Genomic DNA, 18,508 nt, shown 5'->3' with positions numbered 1-18,508 from the left:
CTCTTGATTTATGCAAAACACATCTTCCCCCCTTTCCCTTTTCAAATAAATAGTATAGAGAAGGTGTACAATTTTGTCCCTTGGAACTATTTGTTATTAAGAAAGCAGCTCTACTGTCAGTATCGGGAGGACAAGTTGAGGAATGATTTAACACCTGGAAACAAAGAGCAGACTGACCATGTTTGTTCCATCTGACTTGCACTGATTTATGGTCATGCTCACAGCATTAGGTAACGTCTGTTGCTCACAATTCAAATATAAATTGGATGACCATCAGGCGAGCTCTCAACAGTTTCTTCATCTTGTGACACTGTGGCAGCCAACTGTCATATCAGCAAAGCAGGGAAAGGCACAGGGAAGGACAAGATAAGGCCACACCATTCACAAATCACTCTCCTCGGGATTGTGCATTTACTAATGTTTAAGCTGGTATCCCACTCATGCCAGTTTCCCTTTGTTTGGATTTTATGACACCCTATTTTGAACTGACAAAAGGAAGTATTTAAAAAAGAATTCCAAAATATAGATTAAAAACTGTACCAAATCTCATTTAAGTCTCTTTCACATACCTCCATCCTCTCACACACATGCAGCCTGTTCCCCATGCATGGAAACTGGTTTACACGGTCTGTGAGCTGAAGTTAAAGAGATATCTTTACCCTCTTAATACAGATGGCAACTTGCTTTTATTTTTGACCAAAGCTGATATGTCTTATCAGAAAGAAATACAACCAGTGCAGAATGTTATGATCTGGGAAGAGATAAGGATGAAATAAGGAATAGGTTTGGTATTTCTCCATGTTAACAAATCAATATTAGAAACAATTGTGCCATTCTTCCATTTATCCTTGAATTCTTTCCTAATTATTCTATCCAGCTTGCAATAACAGTTAGCTTTTGTGAGTAATAGTTTAAGGATGTGCTTAACTTGTTTGTTCAAGCAAATGGGACATCATCAAGTCAGATTTTGGATAGATAGTGTGCTTTAGTCTTAGAGTTGGTCCTTACTAAACTTGTTCTTCATTACCACTATTTCTATAGCAATGGGGAAAGCATGTGATATTTCTCCCACTCCGCTTCTCAATATCCTGATAATTTCCAGGCCACCTCAATTCCTGGTTTTTTGTTTTTGTTTTCTAATTTGACTCTGAATCAACACACTGTAATATTGTGCATAGGATCATTCTAAGATTTGTGGAAGCCACCTCCTGTCAGTCTGTAACAGAATTTCCAATGTTTGGAAAACAATATCTGGGGGTTTCCCCCACTTAAAAACTAGGTATGTATTTCAGAGACATCTGCAACATGTAAAACCTGTTTCTCTATTAGTCAGGGTTAACCAGCTTCAAGCGTGTTGTTGAGGGTTGCTGTTCAAATGAAAACAACACTACTAACGAGCTCTCGGTAGTCCTGGGACTGTGTCTTAATTGTAGGCCGGAAGGCATTCCTATCACCAGAAACTGAGCAGCATATGTTATGACCATCTTTAGCACCTTGTAATAGTAAATGAGCCTTATGGAAAGCTATGGGTACATAGTTATTTATTTCTAAATTTACCACAGTGCTTATTAAAGGAAAGGTGCTTGAATATAATGGCAAAATATTTCAGTTCTCACCTTTTCCAGCTGCTCTGAATGCAAGTAAGCTTTTCCCAAGGTAGCTGTAACAGAATGTAGAGAAGATGGGGTATTCCAAAGTCAGTGGATGATATTAGATGCCATTTTCCAGGTTAAGGTCACAATGAACCAAAATGCCAGCTTTATGGATGAAATCCTGTTAATAATATGTGTAGTCAAAGGAAGATTCTGTTGAAAGAAAAGAGTCATTGTGGGCCCCTCCCTTAAAAGATCTTTTGCTGCCCTTTCAATCAAACCTGACTGACCCCACTTGCTAAGCAATGGGAATATAATATACATTTCTTCTGCAAGGGATCAAATAGCAGCCCAGTGGTACTATGCAATCCTTTTGACTATATGGCTTCAGGATCTCAGGTGGTTAATCCAAATGTTTCCCCTTTTCCTCTAATACTCTTGCATCTGTTCACCAACAAACTAGAAAGGCTATCATGTTCTGAATTAAAATGTATGGTCACTGGTTATTCTAATGTTTCAATCAAGATTGCATGCCAGGAGAAATAAAATCATGCATCCTTCTGGAGTCCTGGACTTTTTCATGTTTTTTGTGCTTTGAAATAGTCTATATTTATATTAATACAAAGGAAAAAGAGAAAAGCAGAAGTCTTGCTGATCTCTTTTATCACACCCTTCTTCTGGTTCTGGCCTCTTGAATTGGTCAACCATGTATCCTCATGAAGAGGAAACCTTAATGGCTACCTCTCCCAAAATATCTTACTGATAGGAATTCGCCAGGCATTTCGGCATGTTATAGGTTGAGCATCCCTTATCTGGAATTTTGAAATCCAAAATGCTTCAACATGGTTCCTGAGATAGGTACAGCCTCGCTTTATTATGGTTTCAGTGTACACAAACTTTGTTTCATGCTCAGAATTATTGAAAGTATTGTGCTTAAAATTACCTTCAGGATCTGTGTACAAGCTGTAAATGAAATGTAAATGAACTTTATGCTTACCCTGGTGTCCCATCTTCAAATATTTCATCATGTACATATGTGCAAATAAAGGCAATCCAAAATGCAAAACAAAATACACACTTGGGGCATTTCCGGGCTCAAGAATTTCAGACAAAATGATACATCTTGTAGTTTTCTGATTAGCTAAGACAACCCACACATTCAGAGAGAGAAAGACTGAGAGATAATTGGTCCTGGGAGTTCTGTCATTTGGATTCCAGAAGAAAGGTGAGGCTGTTGGATATTTCTGGAAGGAAGAAGGACCACACTGATTAACTTTCTGAAAGCATAATTTGCTACCACTCGTGCTCCACCACCTACACTCCCGTTTGTGTATATGCTGAGTGGGTATCTTGTACCCAGGAGTCACCTCCATGTCCGGTATAGATGGTTAAAAAGGAGAGGGAGAGATTATAGGGGACAAGGGAGTTTTGTCATTCAAAATGGGTAGATAGGAGAGAGGGAGTTAGGTGATGAAGGGTGTCCTATTCCATTCTGGAGTTATTTTCATTTTTCTTGTTCATCCAAGATGTTCTCATTTTATTATCTGTAAAACAAATCACACCCCTAGCTTCCAGAAAAGCCCAAGATTGTGCAGTTCCCCATAGAAAACTAAATGTGTAGAATCTGAAACACCATCTCTCCAAGGCAATCTTTATTTTTTTTAATGTGCTTTACAACTGAACTGATTTCTTCCTCTTTACAACGATCTGTTCAGTAACTTGTGAAGACTTTTCTTCCATTGTATTTCTTTCTTTCTTTTTGCATTGATTGGAGTGGCAATATACACTCCATGTTCTCTCACAGAGTTTTATAAAATTCTTTATGACTTAATAAGCCTAAGTACATATATCGCTTTTTGTGCTTTCAAAATACTACAGCTCAGAATAACACTGCTTTATGAAAGGAACTGGGAGAAATGGAGGTGCATCCAGTCTGTGCATCTATAGATAGATGTAATACATAATTAAATCTCCGCGGATTTCTGTGTTTGTGCATGTGCCTCTTTGACCTTCATAGACCACTCTTGTACAAGGGCAGGATCCATGCTCCACCCTGTTCCATGAAGGCCATAACAGATGTACCGCCCATTTACTTTATTTTTATTCCTTCTTTCTCTGCAACGTGCTCTATGTGGGGTTGCCTATGAAGACTGTTCAGAAGCTTCAATTGGTTCAGCGAGCAGCAGCCAGGATGCTCACTGGAGTGGCATACAGGGAGCACATAACTCCCCTGTTGCGTCAGTTCCACTGGCTGCCAGTCTGCTTCCGAACACAATTCAAAGTGCTGGCTTTAGCCTATAAAGCCCTAAAGGGTTCCAGCCCAGCTTACCTGTCTGAATGTATCACCCTCTATGAACCACCTCAGAGATTCAGATCATCTGGGAAGGCCCTGATCTCAATCCCACCTTCTTCGCAAGCACGACTGGCAGGGACGAGAGACAAGGCCTTTTCACTGGTGACCCCTTGGCTGTGGAACTCCCTTCCTAGTGACATTAGATCAGCCCCCTCCCTCCTAGCCTTCAGAAGGAAAGTAAAAACCTGGCTCTGGGATCAGGCTTTCAGAGAATAACTTAGTGCAATAATGGATTCGGCACATGTGCAATGACTACAAAACAGCCTCAGACTATGATTTTTGGATGGCATGATTTTAATATTTAATGTAATGTTTTTAAATGTTAATATGTATTAATTTTAATTCAATCTGTTTTAATTACTTGTTACTTGCTTTTTAACTTTTGTATTGTACCTTTTAAACTTGCCTTGAGTGGAGTGTTCGCTGCCTTGATCCCCACGGGAAGAAAGGCAGGGTATAAATAATGATGATGATGATGATGATGATGATGATGATGATGGTGTAATTGAATGACTTGCTCCCATACCTGAAAAAAAATTGAGGTAATCCAACACATTTACTAATTACACCATTATAAGTTAACTGTTAATACTAAAGAGAGTAACTGAGTTAGCTGTTGCACTGTTTGTTGCTTTTGTGTGTGACATCCCCCCCCCCTCCCCAAAGCCCTTTGGGTTGATAAGAGAGTGGCAGAAAAATTGAAAAAAATTCTGACCAAATGTTTACTTTAAAAATCCTTGAAAACTTAAAGTTCTTAAACTAAGATAGATAGTCCTTCTCAATTTACATTTATACTTTGAAAAAATTAGGGTTTATTAAACAAAACTATGACAAAAACTTAGCCCTCTTTTGTTGAATATACACAGATATGAGCTATATATACTTAAAAACTAAAGGTAACAAAAAAGTAGCTATTTCTTAAACCAATAAAAGAATGCAATTTACTCATAACACTGCTTCTAAAGTGTATTGTTGTTGCATCCTGATTACAAGCCCTCACCACCACATCTCACACAAATGGCATAAACCTACACTATTCAAGGTAGTAATCTGTAGACAAATGTCAATTTGTGAGCTGTTGGCTCCCAGATGTCATCAGGTTTCTATGAAAAGGAGGGAGAGCTGTAGACAATAGGCACAAATATGGTACCACTGGTCCCCAGCACATTAGGGAGGAAATGCCTCTCACCCACATCTGATAGCCTATACTACTACACTAAGTAACCCCATTACTATGTTTCCTGGAACCTGTGTGACTTTCAGACACCCCTATTACCTTAGCACGTTCTATGAGGGACAGTTACCAGTATTTTCTAGAAAACCCACCTAGAAAAGGAACATGTCCGGCATACAAAACTTGCATCACTCTCACCTGCCCTTCTGCTCATTTCCTTTCAACCCGATCTCTCTCCTGCCCTTTTGGAGAGTTTAGTAGCAAACTTGCCTCTGTGAAGCAAAACCCTTTCAAAATAATTCAACACAGAGACCATTTCTTGATTTTTCCCACTTTAATTTCAATCCCATCCCCAATAAAAAATAAATACAGATGTTTAAGGAAGATGAACTCTTAAAGTGGGGCCTTTTTGTCTTTCAGAAGGATTTTTGGCATGGTCTTTCTAAGCCTTTTTGAGGTCTCCAGTGGGCTTGGATGCAGAGGAGATATGCCTTAAAATTAATGTTGGAAAAGAGTTGTTCGTCTTTAACTGGTAGACAAAACAACCAATGAAGTCTCATTGACATCCAAGTATTTTCACAAGTCTCCAAGAAGATAGTCCTGTCTGGAACCTTCTTGAGTATTGCAGAAGATTTTACGGGGGAAAGAAAGAGAGTTACTCCTTGTGTGTATGGGTGCGTTAGAGCGCTTACACCCCCTGTTTGAATCACAAACAGTCCCTGCACAGGGCCACTTGTCCTCTTCGGTAATCACGGCATGGGCAGAGGCGCTGGTACTTGGTATTGTATCCTGCGCAGCTGAATAACAGAGGGTCCTTCTGAAGGTAACACTCATGAACATTTTCCGCCACGGCTGGGTAAAGGTGATTCATCTCCGATTCTGTACTGTCACAGACAATGTTGATTCTAAAAGGGGCAAAAATACAAAAGAGAAAGGTCAAGGTGTGTTGCAAACATGTTTTCAAGTATGTGACTTCAAGAACCATTTCACACACTGATTATGAACATATAACTATAAAAGTAATGCAAAAGTTACAGTTAAAAGACAAAATGTTAGTAGTTACAGCTGAATTGTAATTTAGTTATGCCTCTGTTGTTGGGGAAATGACTCCATTACAAGTAATTAGTGAGTAGTTAGATCCAAACTGCATGGCACACCTCCAGGTGATGCAAAAGCCAGGGATGGACAAAGTGCTGCTGGACTCTAGATGTTGCTGGACTGCATTTCCTGTCAACAATATTGGCACAGTCATGGTGAGGAATGCTGGGTGTTGTAGTCCAACAATAGCGGGAAGGCAGAAGTTAATCTCTCTCTCTCTCCCCCCCCCCCCCCCCCAGCCTTTTTTCTCTTTTCTTGCAGTTCCACAAACAACCAGGCATCTCTTTTAATACAATCTGATGGAAACTAGTGATTCTGAACCAGCAATTTCTCCAGAACGGTTGGATTTTAAGAAGCTAAGGAGCTTAGCAAATAGAATCCAAGCTCTGCCTCTAATTTATCATATAAAAATGTCACTCGGACTCAAATTGCCTGCTTGGCCGCCGTGACAAAAATGATAATGCACCCATTTTAATTGTCCAGAGCTATGTATGGAGCTGGGTGGCAGATTTATGTTCTATTAAAATGTCAGTGCCTGTGTGTTCCAAATGTATGCTCACAGGCAGCCGGATAAAAGGGGCAAGGGGAAGACAAGGGAACAATGGTGCCTCTGAAAACCCAACACCTTTCCAAACCACAGAAAGACACTCGCAGGCATTAACAATACCACAAGAAGGTCTGTCAAAATATTTTTACTCTGTTGTGCTGTGTGTGCAAAGGCACTGAATAAATGCCAGGAGAGGCATCTGTGAAAGAAGCTTCTATGAAAAAAGGCAAAAGGGACTAGTGAAGATTTATATTGGCTCTCAGGACTTCAGATAATTAAATGGAGGGAACAGGTTTCAGGTTTGTGGGGTATATTCTGTGATTTATGGGGTAATATCCACCATAAGATTGAATGAGGCAACTATCTTAGGCAGCAGGGATGCTGGGGGTGGCAGCACTGGCAGCCTTCATCTGTTCCCTCTCTAAGACCAGACAGGTATGCCCCACACAACCTTTCGTGCAACCCTTAAACTCATCTGCTATCTCACTGTCAGTGTTTAAACATGTTTTGATTGTTAACCTAGTATGTTTCTGTACACAGAATGGAAATGAGATGGGAACATGTTTCTGTTTGCTTCAGGTAGCAAAATGTCTTAGGTCAGGTATGGGCAAACCCATCCTTTTTTTCCTCCCAGCCTCCCACCCTTCCTTCTATTTTTCCTTTCTCCTTTCCTCCTGGGGAATGTTTAGCTGGGAAAGGAGAAGGTAGAGAGGGAAAGAAGGTAGAGAGGGAATATGAGAACCATGTTTCAAGATTTCAAAGGGTGTCCCATTGAGGAGGAGGGGGAAAACTGACTTTCTATGCTCTAGAGACCTGGGCATAAGGGAGTAATGGTTTTAAATGGCAGGGAAAGAGATTTGACTGAAAAGATTAGGTAGAACTTCCTGAGGATAAGATCTGTTGGAGAGTGGCATAGGCTGCCTCGGAGTGTGGTAAAGTCTCCTTCTCTCGTGGCTTTTCCACAGAGACTGTCTATCAGAAGTGCTTTGATTATGCCTTCTTGCATGGCAAGGGTTTGGACTGATGACCCTTGGGGATCTCTTCCAGCTCTAGGATTCTAGGATTATATATCAGGAGTAGGCAATATGGGGTCTAATTGATACATTTTTTTTCTCTCCCGTCCACCATTTTATTCTGATGAAGGCTAACATTTTTGGGATCCAAATGTTACCTATCTTTGCTTCATTTGCTGACTCCAAAAGAGAAGCAGAGGGGAGGAAAGGGCAGGGAGGGGACTTGGGGAGAACCCCCTCCCTCCTTATTGTACTTTCTTGAAATTGTCAACTAGTTCTAGTTTTATGCTCAAATTCTCAAACTTTGTTCAAACAAAATAAAAAATTCAAAACAAATATAAGCCATTAAAATAACATGAAATTCTCAAATGCCCATGAAATAAAACTTTATAAAATTCAGATTTCAGAGCTGAAATGTAAGCTGCAGAAGCAAACATCCAGCTCTGCAAAAGCTCAATGCCTCATCCAATGTGTATTTTTCCAATAAGATTCCATTTGTGTCACAGAAATGTCAGCTTGCAATATAGTCTTGTTTAAATGCCAAAACTCAGCATCAATTCAGACAGAGATAAAAAATGTGAACTTTACAGTTTTGCCCTGTGGCTTCAAAATATACATCCCTGGCTTGATATTTGACACTGTTAGCGTTACATAAAGAGGAAGACAAGGGGTCCTGAGAAAAAAGAAAGCAAGGGTGGGAGAGAGGACACAGACTTACTGTTGAAACACCTCTTTTTTGTTGATGAATTTGAAGAACTCCGGTTCGCAGACCAAACCATGCTGCTGACAAGTTCTGGTGCATGCCTGGCCCGGGATGGATACCCACACCTGCATTGAGTTGACCGGGGGCCAGAAGGCAGGGCTGCTGCTGGAACTGTGTGGCCAGGCCAGGTTGGTGGAATTGGGCTGTGGGCTGAACGGGCTTGCAGAGCTTTGCATAGTGTTGCCACTGGACTTGTCTGGCAGGGCAGCAGTGGTACAGAAATCCTAATAGGGCAGAAAAATTGTGGTATTTACACAGTCACAAGGAGCCCCCAATGGCGCAGCGAGTTAATCTGCTGAGCTGCTGAACTTGCTGACCAAAAGGTCAGTGGTTTGAATCTGTAGAGCAGGTGGAGCTCCCACTGTTAGCACCAGCTTCTGTCAACCTAGCAGTTCGAAAACATGCAAATGTGAGTAGATCAATAGGTATCGCTCTGGCAGGAAAATAACGGCACTCCATGCAGTCAATCCGGCCACATGGAGGTGTCTATGGACAACGCTGGCACTTCAGCTTAGAAATGGAGATGAGCACCAATCCCCAGTCAGACACAACTAGACTTAATGGTCAGGGGAGTTACAGGTTGAGTCTCCCTTATCAGCAACTTCAACTCCTCAAAAAATCAAAATCTTTTGCCACCAGCTACCCAATTCCACTTTTCGGGAAAGGGAGCTAGTCCCACATCCAGAGCCTGCTATGTTTTCTCAAAGAGCCCATAGGGAGGACAGAGAAGAGAGGAAAAGGGGGAGAACTCTGCTTATGCAAATCCCTGTAATAAGCAGATACTTCATTGGTTTCATTCCACCTGGCCAATGGTGGTGCATAGACCAGCAAGAATATAAAAGACTCACAGGGGAGAGGGCTGTCCCCTTCCTCCCCAGATGCGTTGCTAGAAGAGTGGAAAGTGTGCTGACAGCCAGGAAAGCATTTGAGAAACATCTATATGTATATGTAAATGCAAGTATTCCAACAAAATTAAAATCTGAAAAACATCAGGTTCCAAGTATTTTGAGAAAGGGAGATGCAACCTGTATAAGGAGGCAATACCCTCACTTGCTCATGCACACACACAGATTTACGCTATTGATTTCTCTCTACATCCCACTCCCACATGAATACATATTTCCAATTTATAAACATGGAGGGGAGAAAACTGTTGTATGTTATCCATATGCAAACATGATTTCACTTTTATTCAGATAACAATCATTCTCAGGCTATACTCTCAGAGTTCTTTGGGTAGAGGGAGAAAAATAAAAACGACCTCCCTACCCACTTATCCTCAGACATCTACACATATTACCAAGGTGAATTGTTCCTGTGTCTTTACATCTTTTGCGCTTGAATAAAACCAAATTGCTTTCTAAGTTAAATCAGAAAGAACTGTAGAACAAAGAGTTCAGCTACCTGGTATTGAATATAGGCATGGATTCGCTCCAGCATCCCTTCAGACGTGTATTCATAGGGCAGATAGGGATCAACCTAGAGGAAGAGACGAGCAAGAGTTAGTTGGAGCCAAGAGACCATCCATCTCTCCACTTCCTGTTGAAAAGGTGTGGAAACCCCAATATTTTATAAACAATGCACCTAATACAATGCATTTAGAAGAAGCAATACAAGCTGGCAAATCTGAACAGCTTTCTTTACTCAGTGAAATGGTTAATTAAAATATACCAATGTTTACAGTTTACAACAGATTACAAAAAATAATAGAACACAGTACATATGCATGCATGTGTGTGTATGAATATAGAAATAACATAGAAGAAAAATAGTGAGATAGATAGATAGATAGATAGATAGATAGATAGATAGATAGATAGATAAACCCAGAATGAAAAGTCAGTGACTCTCTTAACTTTTTTACAGTCTCAGAGCAACATTTGACAGTAGAGGAATATTAGGATCCGGTGGAAGCAGGAGGCACCTCCACACAATTCAAGTGCTCCCAAAACTAGCTTTGAAGGACCAGGTATCTCTCAGAAGCCTATGTTCAGGCAACTCTGGAAAGGGCAAGAAAGTTCAGCTACAGATGTTAGTTAAATGGGATTTTGGGATGGCAAGGACAGGATATGGGAGCTCCTGATGGTGCAGCGGATTAAACCGCTGAGCTGCTGAACTTGCAGACTGAAAGGTTGGTGGTTTGAATCCAGGGAGTGGGGTGAGCTCCCGCTGTTAGCCCCAGCTTCTGCCAACCTAGCAGTTTGAAAACATGCAAATGTGAAAGCAATAGGTACAGCTCCAGTGGGAAGGTAACAGTGCTCCATGCAATCATGCTGGCCACATGACCTTGGAGACGTCTACGGACAATGCTGGCTCTTTGGCTTAGAAATGGAGATGAGCACCAACCCCCAGAATTGGACACGACTAGACTTAATGTCAAGGGGAAACCTTTACCTTTACCTAAGGACAGGGTAGTGAGAGCAGGACAGAAAACTCAATGGCAGAAAGGGGGCAAATCTGCTATTAATACCAAATTCATTGCAGATTGTTCACCCCAAGTTCATCTGGTTTTAAAGCAGCCTTCTTTCAACACTGGTAGTGGAATGGTCAATGGGTTGGGCAAGAATTGTAATCTGACATATTCAGAGGGCATCAGATCTATGAGAGCTGCTGATGAAGAGGATACTGAGACAACCCCACATATCCCTGCCAAATATATACATTACTAACAAATATAGAAGATCTAGTTGAAATCATGTAGTTTTAGTCATCTCACATAAGTTTTAATTATTTTTTAAAATTCCAGTAATCCAGATGTTACAATTATTGTGCACATCTGGTTTTAAGATTCTCAAAAGAAGGGCTCAAAGCTCCATGAGATAAGTCTGACAATAATTCATACATTGTACTGGCATTTTCTGAGCAAAGTTGTTGAAGCCAACAGCATGTTAGACAGCTGGCATGTTCTACCACGTCTGTACTATGCACTGAGACTTGGCCTGCAGCTTACTCTTTGGGCTTCTTCCCTGTCCTCGTAAGGAATGCATCTTCCTGGCATGCATCCTGCTGGACCTCTCAGAAACGCTCATGCGAGGCAATGCCAACAGACAGCCTTGCCTTCGTCTCCTACCAGGAGAGAGTTGCCTCCAATTGTTTCGTCTTGAAAGGCAAAGTGCCCCAACAAGACAGACTCCCTGGGACAAGTGACTCCTAATGAGCCTCTCTTTTCCCCTTTCTTTCTTTGTATCTTAAAAGAGAGAAACAGCAGATCAAAGCCAAGGAAGGGGAAAGATACCAATTAAGAATTAAAATAAAGCTAAGTGATTAAAAGCATATGGCATCCTTTCTTTACTTCCAAAAAAAATATCCCCTTGTGTGCTCTGGTGAGGCCTCAGAAATCTAACTACAAAACCCTCCACCTGGTGAGCTTGGTTTCTTAAGCGGCTTATCAGCAGCTGACTAAGGATAAAGCAGATTGGATTCCCTCTGAAGATATCTCTGATCTTAAAGCTTCCAGAACTCTCTCCCCACACATATTGGCTTTTCCTCTATTCTCTGAATGCATCCCCACATGGGCCTTTTGGTGGGGATTTGATCTCAACAAGCCACCTAACAACCAGGCTGATGCTCACATTGATTCTAGGCAACCAGGAAGCACAGGGTGGAAGCTGTAATCCCTCAACATGGGGGCTCATTGCACAAAAAGGAACTACTGAATATACTGGGCTGAGCTTCTGGCTTGAGAATATTCAGTGCTTGGTAAAGGTAAAGGTTTTCCCCTGACAGTAAGTCTAGTTGTGCCTGACTCTGGGAGTTGGTGTCATCTCAATTTCTAAGCCGAAGAGCCGGCGTTGTCCGTAGACACCTCCAAGGTGATGTGGCCGGCATGACTGCATGGAGCGCTGTTACCTTCCCGCTGGAGTGGTACCTATTGATCTACTCACACTTGCATGTTTTCGAATTGTTAGATTGGCAGAAGCTGTGGCTAACAGCGAGAGCTCACCCTGCTCCCTGGATCTGAACCGCCGACCTTTTGGTCAGCAAGTTCAGTAGCTCAGTAGTTTAACCCACTGCACCACCAGAGGCTCCTGGGACTCAGTGTTAGCCAGGTACAAATAGAAATCCTCATCATTAAAAAATAAAATCATAAAATATAATTAAAATATAATTAAAATTAAAGGAGTTTAAAAACATGTCTATTTTTAAAAATAAGACAATACAAAACACTACCACACACCTTTCCCCTGATCAGTAATTTCTGAAAAGTTACATTTTTGAATGACACGATCAGCATTCCCCAGAGAGCAAAGTAACATTTCCAAGCTCTGCATTTAACTTTTGAGGCAGTTGAACCCTTTGGACAGTTTTTAGGAGGCTAAAGCTCTTTAAGCTGTGAGAGTGGAAGCCAATGAGTGGGACTTGTGTACTTTGATCACATCTCTCCCACACTTTTCTTGTGTAATATGAGCCCTGAAGAACCTCAAAGGAATATAGGCTGCTCTTCTTCTAGTTCTGAATTCCCCATAGGCAGAATTAAAACGGTTCTTTGGAGCTGGAATGATTGACACATTGGTAAAACAAACTTCGACCACTACAAAAAAAGAAATAGCAACAAAATCAAAGCCCTGTTTCTCCATTTTAGAGGCAGTAATTCATTTGCCCATTCATCACCATTTGTTTTTTACCAATGGGGAGGAGGTGGGAGGGTAAAAAGCCCCGAGGAATTCTGTTGGATATTTTATATTTTGAACGTAAGCTTTATTGCACCAGAAAAGCCAAGCTGTATATAAAATGGGCCTGCAGCTGAGAAAGATTAGCATTTAAATGGAGGATATGATTAGCTACCAAATCCAGTGAGGCTAAGGAAGGAGCTGATGGAGAGAAAGTTTATTGTGTTGGAACGCCAAAAACACAGAATAATGGCCGTCACCCTCCAATAAGGAAGTTTTTAAATATTATAGTGAACCACCTTTGTTGCTTTTGCATTACTGTTCTTCCATCAATTAGCAGCCCTTACATGAAGGATGTATGTCAGAAGCGGATGAAACCTAATCCCAAGGCAAACTCAACCACTTTGAATCAAGGGGAGGGGGAGGCTGGTTCTAACTGAGTGAAGTGGCAAATACACCCTGAGGTTCAGTCGAAATTTTAAAGGAATCATTCAAAGCTGAAGCTTTTTATGGATACAGGGTTCAGCATGAGGGATAACTGATTCCCCTACACCTCCCCAACAACGCAACCACCCATTTCCCCTGATTTATTTATTTATTTACATCACTTTTACCCCGCCTTTCTCTCCGAGGGGACTCAAAGCGGCTTACAGTAAATAGGCAAAAATTCAATGCCTAAAAACAATGTAAAAACAACAATTCATATAAAACAATCTACAAAACAACAATTCATATAGGATAGATCTATGCAATGTAGTATTGGAGGTGTCATTTGGTGAGGTGCCAGCATTCTTCTTGATAGAAAAAGCAAAAGACCTTGTTAAAACTACAACTCCTTTGATTCCGAATCATTAAATCATGGCAGTTAAATTGGGCTTAGGATAGGCACCTATAAAAACGTTTAGTTCTGACCATTACTAAAGGCAGTGTAATTGCAAGTGAGGCAGCTTTCTGCTCTCTGGAAATCTGATATATTTTTTAATTGTGTCAGAAGCAACTTAAGAACATACTGCAAGTTGCTTTTGGCATGAGATAATTGGCTGTCTACAGAGATGTTGCCCAGGGAATGCCAGGATGTGTTACCATCCTGCTGGGAGGTTTCTCTCATGTCCCTGCTGTTGGAAAAATGTCATCCTGCACTGCTTAAGTCTCTATGGTTAGATAGGAAGCCTCAAAAAGAGTTAGGGGCACCTTGCCCAATTCCATGAATGCTCTGATTAGGCTTTACTATTGTTTCCTCCTTCCTGTCCTATTTAGGTCAACCCACCCTTCAATGCTTTAGAAATGTGATCTTTCCTAGGGTTGACGTAACTTCCCAATTTGGCCTTTGGAATGTTTATGGCGCTAGAGAAGAAGCGACCCACGAGGTTTGGTTGCCATTCCTGCTTCCTGCTTTGTTCCAGAGAGAGGACGCACTCTGTCCGCTTCTATTTCTCAAGATGTAGCTATCTAGACCTTTGTTATTTTAATCCATCTATGTGTATTAGATCAGGATTAGTTAGAACAGTTAGCTCCAAACCTTTTCTATCCATCAATGGATTTCTTTTTACCTCAATAAATGCTTTTGAACTTTAAAGCTAACTTTGCAGTCCTTTACCGTCCTGAATACACAAAGGCTTCCAAAACTCACACCGCGTAAGTCTCACTGCTGCATTTTTACTCTGCTATTTTAATGGGAATTTATGTCTTAAAGGGGGTGATTAGAACTTAGCAGCTCATCAATTCCCATCACCTGCAAGCTAAAGCTGACAGACAGGAGCTCACCCCATCTCGCAGATTCGAACCGGCAACCTTAAGGTTAGCAACCCAACCTTCAGGTCAGCAGTCCAGCCGGCATAAGGGTTTAACCCACTGCACCACCACGGCTCTGGAAATCTGATATATCAGTATGAATTTTGGAAGTGATATCTGAGTTGTAGAAAAGAAAAATCCCAGTGGAAATGGTTGATAAGGTTTATTTCATTTAACAAAGGTAAGCTGTTACACCATGGGGAAAAAAGCTTATTTTGGTTTTCCTTCCATAATGTGGGGTCAAAAAAGCCCTCCTGTGCATACAGATGTCAAAGGTATAAGAAAACTGCCTGCCTTTTTCAGAATATTGCCAACTTAACATTGTTTTCAAATCACAGCAAGCATGTGTTGAATTATGTGGTCATAAGACACTAGCAATGGGACAAATGCCAGTTCAAAACTATTAAAATGTCTTCTCTTGCCAATTGTTGCTATGGGATGAATTTTCATAATGTGCCACTGGCTATTGCTCCCTTGGAGAATTTCCACATGATAGAAATGATCCACACAGTAAGCTGATTTGCACCCAGAGAGCTGCTATCTAAAGGCTTGAAAAAAGAGAGGCTTCCATGTAATAAAAGTAATGTGTAATAACATCCACCCCTGCTGTTCAACAACAATGCTCATCTGCCGTACTCAGCAGTTAAGGATGATGAGAACTGCAGTCCAATAACATTTGTAGGGACACACTTTCTCCATCTAAGGGCCCTTCCACACAGCCCCTATATCCCAGAATATTAAGGCACAAAAATCCCACAAAATCTACTGGGTTGAACTGGGTTATCCAAGTCCACGCTGCCATATATTCCAGTTCAAAGCTAATAATGTCAGATTTTATTCAGCTGTGTGGAAGGAATCTTAGCTGTAATGTGTCACTAGGATTCAGGACTATTTCAAAGAAATTTATTTCCAGGAGAGAAAAGCTGGAGACAAAGCGATGCACCTTGTGGGATGTCTTGTGGTCCCAGTAATCAACATACTTAATCATTCTGGATTCTCTTCCAAGGACCCTTGAAAGAGGTGATCTTGGTATTTGGTTTTCATATCATCTTTCTAGGTCATTCGATTTAGTAGTCTGCCACAATCTAGTCTATTCATTTTCCCTTTATTAAGGAAGGTGGCAGTCTTCATTATAAGGTTACCAGATGTGAGGACAGTTTTAAACTCCAGTCTCCAAGCAGAAGTTGAGGGTGCAAATATTCCAGTTTTGGTCGACTGATTACCAGGCAAGAGAAAAAGATGGCTTGCAAATCTCCACCTCAACAAGAACAGCAGAAGTTTCATTTGTTTGCAAGGTTTATTGATTTGTTGTTGCAATAGACTTGGGGGGGGGGGTGTATTTACTTCCATAGCTTTTGCCTTTCCCACCCAGTTGGTTTGGCACCAGGACTCATTCTCTGCCCTGCAGCCACCTTCTGCCTAGGAATAAATAGGATAGATTAAGTGTTCCTTGTCCCATCTCCTTAAGCACAGGAGCCAGGGTTGTTGTGTGTTTTCCAGGCTGTATGGCCATGTTCCAGAAGTATTCTCTCCTGATGTTTCACCCACATCTATGGCAGGCATCCTCAGAGGTTGAGAGGAGCCAGCTTTGAAGACTATTGCAATTACCATATATACTCATGTATAAGTCAATCTCATTTATAAACCAAGGGCAGGTTTGGGGCCAAAAATATGGATTGTGATATGACTCCTGGATAGGGTTATTTTGTACAAGAAGGAAAGCACCAATGGCACTTCAGCAGACTAGTCATACCTGACCTCCATTATTTCCCATCCCAGGCTTCAAAAAGACCTAAAGCGGAGCCACAGCAGAGAAAGTAGAGGGCGGCAGTGCTTCTTTTATGTTCTCCCAGGATAGGCTAAGCTCTTACCTTTCACCACTCCATCCAAGGGAGGAGATGGTTTCTTCTTTTTTTAATAAGGTACAGTACTCATATTGATGTGTGGATAAGTCAGCTTAGATTTTTTTGGTTGAATTTTTTTTACTAAAATCTCTAGACTTATACATAAATATATAAGGCAAGTCATAAAATCTTCTGTATTCTATCTTCAGTGGGTTCTCTGGAAGAAAACCTATACATTTCCCTCTTTTTAAAACCTTATACAAGAATACATAGCAATTAATTATATGACTTAAGTATTCTCAAAATCTCACAGCACTTATACTTGGTTGGCAGTGACACAAATACCACAATTTTCTTATAATTAGATAATGGTTGTTATCACAATAAGGATTTGTTCAAAGTAATAATTACTAATGTTTGTAGGCAAAAAACATCAGATGTCCATCAAGGTAACGCTAACTCCAAGCCAATTTTTTTTTTTTTTTGTAATCCATATAAAAGACAAGCGAATTAACTTTCACACATTTAATTCTGCACTCTTGGATCAGGGGACAAAGGCTTTAAAAGGTAATGAAAGCCTACTCCTAGTCACTAGAAATTCCTCTGAGCACACACACACACACACACACACACACCAGGTTATGAGATTTAACCAGGCCCGAGCTTTAATAATAATAATAATAATAATAATAATAATAACAACTTTATTTTTATACCCCACCTCTATCTCCCCGAAGGGGACTCAGGGCGGCTTACATGGGGCCAAGCCCGAATAAAAACAGTAGCAGTATAAAACACAGCAATAGACAAAAACATGCACAATAAAAAAAATAAAAATTAAACATTAGCCAATAAAAAACAAGAACTAATAAAAACATGGATTAAAACTGAGAGATTGTAAAAGTAGACTGGGTAAGGTGCACCATATAAATATTGTAAACACGAGGTGACTGATAAAGTGCTGCAAATTCTTGGAAGTGCAAATTGGGATGGGAATAGACCCTGTGTCTATATCGAGTTGACAAAGGTAAAAAGTGCAAACCGGTACAAGAATGGTCACAGATACAGATTGCTTCTGGATTAGCAATCTTTATCTAAAGGCTTGAGTAAAGAGCCAGGTTTTCAACCTCTTTCTGAATGCTACCAGGGTGGGGGCTTGCCTGATTTCCCTGGGGAGCGAGTTCCAGAGCCGGGGGCCACCACGGAGAAGGCCCTCTCTCTCGTCCCCACCAACCGTGCTTGTGACGGAGGTGGGAGCGAGAGGAGGGCCTCCCCTGACGAACGAAGAGATCGTGCAGGTTTGTAGGGGGAGAGGCGATCACTAAGGTAGGAGGGTCCCAAACCGTTCAGGGCTTTGTAGGTGATCACTTGCACCTTGAATTGGGTCCGGAAGGTGAACGGCAGCCAGTGGAGCTCCTTAAGCAGGAGGGTTGACCGCTCCCTATAATTAGCTCCAGTTAGAAGCAAGGCTGCCGAACGTTGAACTAGTTGGAGTTTCCGGGCCGTCTTCAAGGGCAGCCCCACGTAGAGTGCATTGCAATAGTCCAGTCTAGAGGTAACTAAGGCATGGACCACCGTGGCCAGATCAGACTTCACGAGGTAAGGTCGCAGTTGGCGCACAAGTTTTAATTGTGCAAAGGCCCTCCCGGCCACCGCCGACACCTGGGCATCAAGCGTCAGCGCTGAGTCCAGGAGGACCCCCAAACTGCGGACCTGCGCCTTC

At 41.3% G+C, this 18,508-nt stretch overlaps 1 protein-coding gene across 1 annotated transcript in view; it reads right to left on the bottom strand.

Annotated features, from left to right (window-relative positions):
• Window positions 1–5,434: 5,434 nt before the first annotated feature.
• mgat5b (alpha-1,6-mannosylglycoprotein 6-beta-N-acetylglucosaminyltransferase B) overlaps window positions 5,435–18,508 on the bottom strand; it is a 243,480-nt gene continuing 230,406 nt past the window's right edge. Inside the window, exons 15-17 of the mRNA XM_062970644.1 lie at window positions 9,945–10,019; window positions 8,496–8,764; window positions 5,435–6,024 (exon numbers count right to left, since the gene is read on the bottom strand). Coding sequence (XP_062826714.1) covers window positions 5,826–6,024; window positions 8,496–8,764; window positions 9,945–10,019 — 543 coding nt within the window. The 3' untranslated portion in view covers window positions 5,435–5,825. The remainder of the gene's footprint in view (window positions 6,025–8,495; window positions 8,765–9,944; window positions 10,020–18,508) is intronic.

Source organism: Anolis carolinensis, chromosome 2 (assembly GCF_035594765.1).
Source record: "Anolis carolinensis isolate JA03-04 chromosome 2, rAnoCar3.1.pri, whole genome shotgun sequence".
NCBI classification, from domain to species: Eukaryota; Metazoa; Chordata; class Lepidosauria; order Squamata; family Dactyloidae; genus Anolis; species Anolis carolinensis.
The sequence above is the reverse complement of the archived record's forward strand: the minus strand, read 5'-3'. Positions and strand labels throughout refer to the sequence as shown.